General features: G+C 43.5%; 1 protein-coding gene across 1 annotated transcript in view; it reads left to right on the top strand.

Annotated features, from left to right (window-relative positions):
* LOC139752777 (protein turtle homolog B-like) overlaps positions 1–10000 on the top strand; it is a 637105-nt gene that overhangs the window by 358847 nt on the left and 268258 nt on the right. Inside the window, 1 exon segment of the mRNA XM_071668690.1 lies at positions 1126–1258. Coding sequence (XP_071524791.1) covers positions 1126–1258 — 133 coding nt within the window.

Below are 10000 nucleotides of genomic sequence, written 5' to 3'. Positions count from 1 at the left end.
GCTCGACCCTTAACAATAGCCCCCGCCCTCTCTTCATGGCGGGGATTAGTATGTCACCTTCGATGGAAAAATATTTTGGCCTCCAGTCTCGCGTGGTTGGTCATGGATACTGCCAAGTGTTAAACCGTGTGTGTGTGTGGCGGACGTATTCTTCACAACCTTCAAAAAGAAGACGAGGCTTGAGGGAGTTGTGTACGTACTCACCTGCCTCGCCCATCACTCGCACGAAACTGATAAAAAGAAAAGATATCCTGTTAGCATCAGCCCGGCCCTCCAAAAATACTGGAGACTTAAACACATCACGCAACACTTGGTCTTGAACTTTAACTTCAAACTTTATAATATTCTCGTACAGTTGACCTTTCAGAGGCGTCATATATAGTGTATATATATATATATATATATATGTTGGAAAGGATCACAATTTTGCGCGTGATCAAGATATTCCCATGAGTCCACGGGGAAAATGAAACACGAAAAGTTCCCAAGTGCACTTTCGTGTAATAATCACATCATCAGGGGAGACACAAGAGAGAAATATAACAGTCAGTTAATATACACCGAAGAAACGAAGCTAGGACGCCATTTGGTAAACATGCACAATCAAACTGGAAAAAGAAAATAAGAACAATGAGTACTTTCGTTTATTACATCCTCAGGATGTAATAAACGAAAGTATTCACTGTCCTTATTTTCTCTTTCCAATGTTGATTGTGCATATACCTCTTCACGGTGAAGTGGAAGATCCGCATATATATGTATATATATATATATATATATATATATATATATATATATATATATATATATATATATATATATATTTGTATTAAATATTTCTGTTTCGAGCATATCCACTAAGAGAATATATTTATTTTCAGTTTATGTTGGTAATTTATTCCAATGGAGATTTTTTTCCTGATCCTAATATCTGTGTGATTTTTCCCAATCATTATATTTTATCCTTTGAAGTTAATCTGTGACCTGCTACCAATTTATAGTAATATTTTTTCCTAATCTATTTCATGCATACGATTTATATTGTCTGTATATTCACTATTTATCATATTCATAGAGACTTTTAACCTGATTGTTATTTTTTTTTCTTCTCTCTCTCTCCCTCAGCGGTGCATGCATCCGCCATGGCCGTGGTGCGTGAGCGCGCGCGCCTCCCGTGTGACGTCACGTCCAACTTACCCGATGACCGGGTTGTCCTCATCCTGTGGTACCGTGACGCTACTGGCACCCCTATATACAGGTCAGTGGCGAAGGAAGGTCAACGCTTTTATCTCTTTTCTCTCTTATGTTCATCGCCGTTTCCCACGTTACGGGCTAGCGCCGGGAATTGATGAAGAACGGACCTTATTTCCTCACGTCCACTTTCCCGCGATCATGTAGGATGCGTCCTTTCCATAGCCAAGTTCCTACAGTTCTTTTCGTAGTTTGTCCCGGCCATTTCATATGCGCTGGTTCAGTTCTGTGACAGTACGTCGCTCCCTTTATACAAAGTCGCTCTTAAGTTGTTTTGTCCTTTGCACGCCTCGCAGTTTCGCCTCAAAGCATTTTTCACGCCATCCTTCCCCTTCCATATCGACCTATGCACATCCTCCAGGCTCTCTTTAGTCAAACTCGCACTCAAAGTAGCTTGTCTGTCACCGCTGCTGCTGAACCTCATAACCTTACTTTTAGTCTCATGCACTCATTTCGCACGCCTTCTCGTAGTCATTCACCAGCTTGTGCAATTCCTTATTCGAGTCTTCTTCCACCAGCGCCGTGTTATCCACAAGTAGCTGTTGACTCATCCACCAAGCCACCTTTCCACCCGCCCCCAAGAAGACTGTAGACCCTTGTACCCTCTGACCAAGCCCCTCGCACTTACCTCCCTCACAACCCCATCCAAAAGGAGATGAAACAGCTATGGTGACATTACACGTCCTCCAGCATAGAACCCTTCAAGTCCCTCCCCTTGCTACTGCACCCAAGCCTTACCCTCCCACTTCTTGTAGCTTGCCTCTCACGCCCATATGTTTACACCACCTTGCACATGGCATCGGCATCGTCCCTATCCTACGCTTCCTCCAGATCCACGAATACCACACACAGATCCCTCGCTTTCTGTATGTATTTCTCACACAGCCTCAAAGCTCACACCTGATCCACTCATCCTCTACCGCACCTGAAGCCACATTTTCTTCCCCCAACAATCCAATACTCTGTGCGTGCCACCCACCCTCTCAATCATCATTCACCCATACAAATCACTATGAGCAAAGAGCAGACTTACACCTCTGTGACTCGAACATTCGCTTTGGTCGTACCGCTGTGCTCAAGCATCGTTAAAGGGTATTGAAGATCAAGCTATACATCTATTATCTTCCATAATATAGATTCGTGTCCCTTTTTATCAGTACAGTGTTCAGTTATATTACGATTAATTTGAGAGAGCGATTCAGCTTGTAGGATGTCGGCAAATTATTCGTACATAGAATGTTTGTACGCGCAAAAGTATGCATACCATCACATACAGAGGCAGGTAAATGCATACATTCATACATGTATAAATGTACGTAGCCAGTATACGACATAAGCCAGGGTTGATAGAAATATGAAAACATAAAGGCTATAGGTACCCGATATGTATATGTACCCGATATGTATATGTGCCATTCATCCAACCAGCTTATGCTGGAAACCATACCAAATGAAGCAAATGTCCCATAAGCATAAAATATTCAAAATGTTATACGTAGGTTCAATACATATGAATATTTATGTACTATATACAGATAAGGGCAGTATTTTGCATGATTTTTTGGTGGTTTTGAAGAGTCACGGATGCTTTGATTTCAGGGACGTTTACTGACCTGCTGTATCAGGTAACCGTGTGTCTGTGTGTGTGTGTGTGGATGGGTGGGTGGTTGAGTGGGTGGATGGATGATTTTTGTGTGGTGCGTGTGTGTGATATGATTCACACTCTTGTGATCTGTAGCTGGATGGGTTCGGTTGAGTGTGTGTGTGTATGTGTGTGTGTGGGTGGGTGGTTGGGTGGGTGGATGGATGTTGTTTGTGTAGTGTGTGTGTGTGTGGTATAATTCACACCCTGGTGATCTGTAGCTGGATGGGTTCGGTTGAGTGTGTGTGTGTGTGCGTGTGTGTGTGGTCGACATTACTTTGGTGTTTGGATTTATGTGGATGATATGTGCTGGGGTGTGAGAGTCGATACGGTTCGCACCGTAGTGCTATCTGAATAGATGAAAACTCTGGTGAGCGACTGAGTCAGTTTTAAAGTTCTATGTTGTACGTGTGGATGTGATTCGATACGACTTAGTGAAGATGTGAATATCTGAAATGTTTTGGCGTGTTGGAGAATTAGTTTCCAACGATATTTTGAGAAGGATCAAGTAATATATAGACGACTAAGATGCGCTATGCAGAAAGAGCCAAAATTATCCTCCACCTGTGGTGGAAAGCTAATAGATTTATCCTTAGTTTGAAGTTGATAATTTGTAGTCATCTGTTTGTACAGGACGGGGAGAGAGAGAGAGCGCGCGCTACACTCTTGGGACCCCATCTCTTTTATGTGTGTGATGACTATTTGCGTGATAACGGGGGAGAGAGTTTTACCCTCCGTGTGTGTGTGTGTGTGTGTGTGTGTGTGTGTGTGTGTGTGTGTGTGTGCTCTTCATCTCTGCCTCTGTCGCTGTTCCGTGTATGACACACGGGCATATCAGGTGCGACTCATTCACCCACGATTCAGCGGCGTGTCCTCCTCCTCTTGCCTCTCTCTCTCTCTCTCCTCATGATCATGATTGCCGCGCCTTATACCATGTGGGCTTCCTCGTCGCTGCTCTGAGCCCACGTCACATTCCCACAGCCTTCGTCACCCTGACTCTGCTGAATTTTGCTCTCTCCCGTCTCGTCTCGTCTCGTCTCGTCTCGTCTCGTCTCGTCTCGTCTCGTCTCGTCTCTCTCTCTCTCTCTCTCTCTCTCTCTCTCTCTCTCTCTCTCTCTCTCTCTCTCTCTCTCTCTCTCTCTCTCTCTCTCTCTCTCTCTCTCTCTGCCATAATTGCTGGTCGACTCACTCACCAGCCCCACCACCAAAATCCCCGTGTCTAACCCCCTCCCCCCCTTCATGGAACGTGATCTGATCGGAGAGCCGAAATTGCATATGTGAAAATAAGTGGGCAGCCAGGCCCGAAGTAGCGTCCGCCCGTTTTTTAATGGTTTCAATTTTACGGACCGGCACAAAAGTTGCGCCCGTCATTAGGGAGGCAAATGTGGCTATACTCCCGCGATGTAATGGACCATCGCTCATCCGGGTGTGTGACTGTGACCGGGAAACATTTTGTACAGCGGCCGTGTGTATGTCTCTCTCTCTCTCTCTCTCTCTCTCTCTCTCTCTCTCTCTCTCTGTCTCTCTCTCTCTCTCTCTCTCTCTCTCTCTCTCCCTCCCTCCCTTCCTCCCTCCCTCCCCACGTCTAGCAGTGCAGCGCACCAGTCGTGTTTCAGCGGTTTGCATCAAGAACCCTTCGACCAGACACGGTGGTATTCAACCACAGTGACCAGATTTTTTTGATGAATTGTAATCATTGGTGATGATGGCCCACTAATTTATCCTGTGCGGTGTTCACTGGTGGCATTATACATATATATATATATGTGTATATATATATATAAGGTAGTCATGTCGGAAGTGGAGGGAGGAAACAAGAAGAACGGGCAAATATAAAAAGGAAGTGGAAGGATGGAGGTAAAGATGTGGTGTGTAGGGAGCAGTGTGCTGTCATTGGATGTGGGCGAATGAGCCATACTTCGTTTGTTCCCGGCACTAACTAGCTACTCGCGAACAAGTGCAGCAATACAAAACAGTGTGTGTGTGTATACATATATATATATATATATATATATATATATATATATATATATATATATATATATATATATATATATGGGAAAAACCATCTTTAGAAAATCTCTTTCCGTTCACTTGATATTCCGGGGTTGTTATCCGTGGAGCCATCTGGTCGATACATACACTAACGCTATTTACGTGCTCTGTGCGAAGAACTCCCGTGTCTGTGTCCCGCCTACAAGAATCCACCAGCTTGATAATATTTCAACATACCCGACGGCAATTTCTCCGTACTGTTTGTCGACTGATTTTTCGACATGTAGATGGCAGAAAGACCTGTGTTTCTAAGGGTATTAAAAGTGAATGAGCGATGAGACAAAGCTGTGTAGCTTAGGGCATAATGTGATAAAGATGTATAATTAATTCCCTCTTACGTGGCACTGTCATATAAGGGGTATGTTCTGTAAGAAGTTTGTTTACCCGCTGTTGCCCATGAAAAGCTTGCTGGATTGGTATTATCATCAACGTAACTGCTGTTCTGGTTCCCAGCAGAACACAGCTGTCTGTATCTATAGATTATAATCAGGTCTGCCGTTGTCCGTAGTTACTTCAGTGTTCCATAAAGTGAGTCACTGAAGTCGTTTGAGTGAGTGAGTGAGGCAAGACCTTTAGAAACTCAATATCAGGCTATTTATCCCCAGATAACGGCACTACGGGCCAGAGATGAATCGTCTCCTCGCTCATTAGCTAATTTTAGAGACGCAACCTTGAGTGGAAGCTCGTGCAAGCGAAGGACGGACGAAGGCGACTTGGATCACGTGATGATCACGAAGAACTCAAAGCAGAAACGTCAAAAGTCTTCTCAAGACACGGAGGGAGGGGATAGTCCCCAGCCGGCGACAGGGCACAAACTGATAACGGAAGAACTCACACACTCAGTCCAAAGACGGAAGATATGCACCAGAGCGGCTGTCCTGGGCCCATGTCTCCTTCCATGTTGAATAAGAGTAGGTTGAAGCGCAGTCCAGCTTGTTAAACCTGGAAAGGCTAATTAAGAGGACGTGATCTCCTTCGGGAGACAGGAATAACTCACTATCGATACGAGCCAGTTACACGACGTTGTACAAGGTATCAGAGGAGAGTTCAGATTACATATTCCAAAGAGTAGAGGACGCTCTCTGCTGAACCAGAGGCTCACAGGATGAACTGAATCACCTGAAGGGTGAATTGTGCCACAGACATCAGCCAGGACGGCGCACGCGTCTCATTCCATATAAACAGAAGGGGGGGAAAAGTGGAGGCAGTGACAGTGACATTTGAAGTTCCAGACAAGAATGATTCTCTCATCATCGCCGATGCTCATCTCACCTTTAATAACTCCTGCTCTTACACCACTGTCCCTCCGAGATATACCTCTTGATGTTAGTAGTCGAAGGACTCATTCTTTTTCCCTCTCTCTCCGCAGCATGCTAAGTTTAGCTACAAAAGACCTGATGGACTACAGTAACAGTGCGTTAACTTAGGTGCAACGATCAGTCGAGACTGCAGGAAGGACTCATCCTTTTTCCCTCTCTCTCCGCAGCATGCTAAGTTTAGCTACAAAAGACCTGATGGACTACAGTAACAGTGCTTTAACTTAGGTGCAACGATCAGTCGAGACTCTGCAGACTAGAACTCGGGCGATCAACACACACAGATACTTTTGCCTGAGTGTTCTCTCTGTACTCGACTCACGACAGAGATAACCTTAGCCTTTAGTACGGCACGTCTTCCTGATGAGCGGCATACTGAGCAGTCAAGATCTGTTAAGACTGCGAGTTTCAGAAAGGTCTGCTCTCTCCAGAAGGGTCGCTAGGGTTCTACACACACACACACACACACACACACACACACACACACACACACACACACACACACACACACACACACACTCATTGATGAGACCCGGGTTATCCGATTTCGTTCCTTTTTTCTGTAAACTGATGCTTTATGGAATATCCTTGTCCAGAGACTATTACACCCTTTGGAATACTTCTCCGAGAAGTGAAGTGTCCCTTTACGAGAAACGAGATAAAGAAGATAATACTAACAATTTTTCCCTGGGTAGTAAAGCTCTCAGAAATCCTCTTCGCCTCGTCAGTCGTTCACGCTAAAGGTGGATGGTACACAAATCCTTTCCTAATGATGCGCCGATCGCTTTTCTTCGCGAAGGATTGGCGCAGCTGCTACTAGAATTCTTGTTGCAGAAGTACAGTGAGGGGGAACTGGCCGTATGATATAACTGAACTCTGCACAAAGTCGAGGGCCACGTTATTGAACGGAAAGTCCCGATATTTACATATATATATATATATATATATATATATATATATATATATATATATATATATATATATATATATATATATATATCACGTCGGTGTGCAGTGAAATAACCATTGTGATGATATACCTGCATTCTGGTTTTTTTTCTTTCTCTCTCTCTCTCTCTCTCTCTTTCCTTCAATAAGAGAAAAATGTATTCTTCAAAATCCCTCAGCTCGAGGATCTTTCCCCCCCCCCCCCCCGCTGTCACAAAAGCTACAAAACTTTTCAGCTCTTTTTTTTTTCTTCTTCTTCTTTCTATCGAATCGTCTCCCAAGAAATATTCCCTTCTGGTGATATGAAGTGAAAATATTTCCCCTTCAAATTTGTCTCTCGTATAATTCCGCCTTCCTGGAAAGTCTCAATTGGTTGGCGTATTTGATCTATCAGACCTGAAAGGCTGACATCCATGCGAGATCAGACGTCGAGGCTAACGTGTCCCTGGGCTGGTGAAGGAAGCGTCCTGGGACGGTGAGACGTCTTAAGTTGGGAGAGCGTCCTGGGACGGTGAGACGTCTTAAGTTGGGAGAGCGTCTTAGGATGGTGAGACGTACTAGGTTGAGAAAGTGTCCTTGGATGGTGGTGCGTCCTGGGATGACGATGTGTCCTGGGATGGTGATGTGTTCTGGGATGTTGACGCGTCCTGGGATGGTGAGACGTCTTAGGTTGGGGGAGCGTCCTGGATGGTGATGCGTCATAGGATGGTGATGCGTCCTGGGATGGTGATGCGTCCTGGGATGGTGATGCGTTCTGGGATGGTGTTGCGTCCTGGAATGGAGTGCGCCGTAGGAAGGTGAATTTTCTTGGAGTGAAGAGAATTTGGGGTAAGTGACACGACCTATGCTGAAAGTTCAGATTATCTACAAGTATAAGAACTTGGTCACTGGACATAAACATAAGAAAATCATCATATATATATGTATATATATATGTATATATATATATATATATATATATATATATATATATATATATATATATATATGTATATATATATGTATATATAGAATTGAGGCTTTATATTTCTCTTAGCAGCTTTTGATACTAGTTTCTCTCTCTCTCTCTCTCTCTCTCTCTCTCTCTCTCTCTCTCTCTCTCTCTCTCTCTCTCTCTCTCTCTCTCTCTCTGTTTGGCTTTACGTCTAAGGATACTGTTTACACCTTAGATATTTTCTTCATTTCCGATAGGTAGCTCCGTTGAGTACATATGATAGTTCATCTTTTCATCTTTATTTATTGATGTACGAAATTTTGCACTTTTCCATACTAGCAGCTGCCCGCTTGTGAGTTCCGTCGTCTCACATTATTCTTAACGTCTCGTTCCAACTGGAGATCTTCCGTTGTTATCGTGCAAGACTTAAGAGAACCTGCCGTTTTATTAACTTTCATTCCCTTCATTTGTAACGGAATACCTCGATCGCGTGTGTCATTGGGGTTGCAAAATATTCCTCTTGTGCAAGCAAAGGGACTGCTGCCGGAAAGCATTTTGTGTCTTCAAGGAAAATACGGCTCAAAGAAGAATGAAGATCTGTGTCTTGACTTTCATTTCGTAAAGTCACCTGCCATTTTCCATAAGCATCGAGCCAACTCTCTGGATAACGAGTTTCTTACTGGTAACGTAGTATTAATATCTTCAGGCTTGATTCTGCTATTTTCGGAGGCAACTACTCATAAAGATACTCATAGTAATCATAATGATATTTACTTGGGGGGACGTTTAACTTTTTTCACTTACTGGCCCAAGTTCCCTGAAAGAACGCACGCCTTCAGTGAGTTCTTTCACGGCCTTCCATTCTTCGCGTGATGGAAGAGGTATTTGGGGTATTCAGTCGCACAAGGGCGACCGTAATTGCGTTTTCATGCTTTGATAAGGCGAGTAAGCATTTTAAATGTTGAACTCCCTCAGTTGGTTGCCTCCTGTATGAGTATATACCAGGGTAAGTGGAGCTGAATCTCCACGTTGATCCTGCAGTTCGAACACCGAACTCTTTTCTCTGTGAAAGGAAGCCACTTATATTTATATATATATCCTTCAGTATTCTTAAACTGATCGTTTGCGATAAGGTTGAATGTACTAGGAGTGTCAGGTGAGGCATGGATTAAGCATGCTAGCTGCAATTTACCACGTTGGAGAATTATCTGTTATTGTGCAACACACTCTCTCTCTCTCTCTCTCTCTCTCTCTCTCTCTCTCTCTCTCTCTCTCTCTCTCTCTCTCTCTCTCTCTCTCTCTCTCTATCCTGGATTATCTAAATTATCCATGATTCATCTTCTCCAATTCTTTATTGATTTCTTTTTGATATGACCCTTACTTCATGCGCTGTAGTTTTACAGCAGTACCTTGAAGATTAATACCTCATATATATATATATATATATATATATATATATATATATATATATATATATATATATATATATATATATATATATATATATATATATATGATGGGTATGATTAGGGCATTCAGTTGCTCAGTGCCGTCTCAGCTATCATAAAAAATAGGAAAGAAAAAAGAGATACTCGTCATACATTTGTGGAAAGCCTTCTTGATCATCGCTGTAGTGTCCAGGAAGGCTGGCGAACGCTTGTGATAGCTGTAGTGGAAGGACAGATCTAGGACATATGGCAAACAACCTCTTGAAACTTTTCATTTTCTATATACTGGCTGACTGCCTGGATGGCTGGCTGGCTAGATGGCTGACTAGTTAGCTGGCTAGCTGGCTGGTTGGCTGGCTAGCTGGCTAGTGGGTGGTTAATTGGCTGCCTAGCTAGCTGGCCGACT

This window comes from Panulirus ornatus, chromosome 13, assembly GCF_036320965.1.
Source record: "Panulirus ornatus isolate Po-2019 chromosome 13, ASM3632096v1, whole genome shotgun sequence".
Classification (NCBI taxonomy): Eukaryota; Metazoa; Arthropoda; class Malacostraca; order Decapoda; family Palinuridae; genus Panulirus; species Panulirus ornatus.
This window is presented reverse-complemented; position numbering and strand designations above follow the sequence as displayed.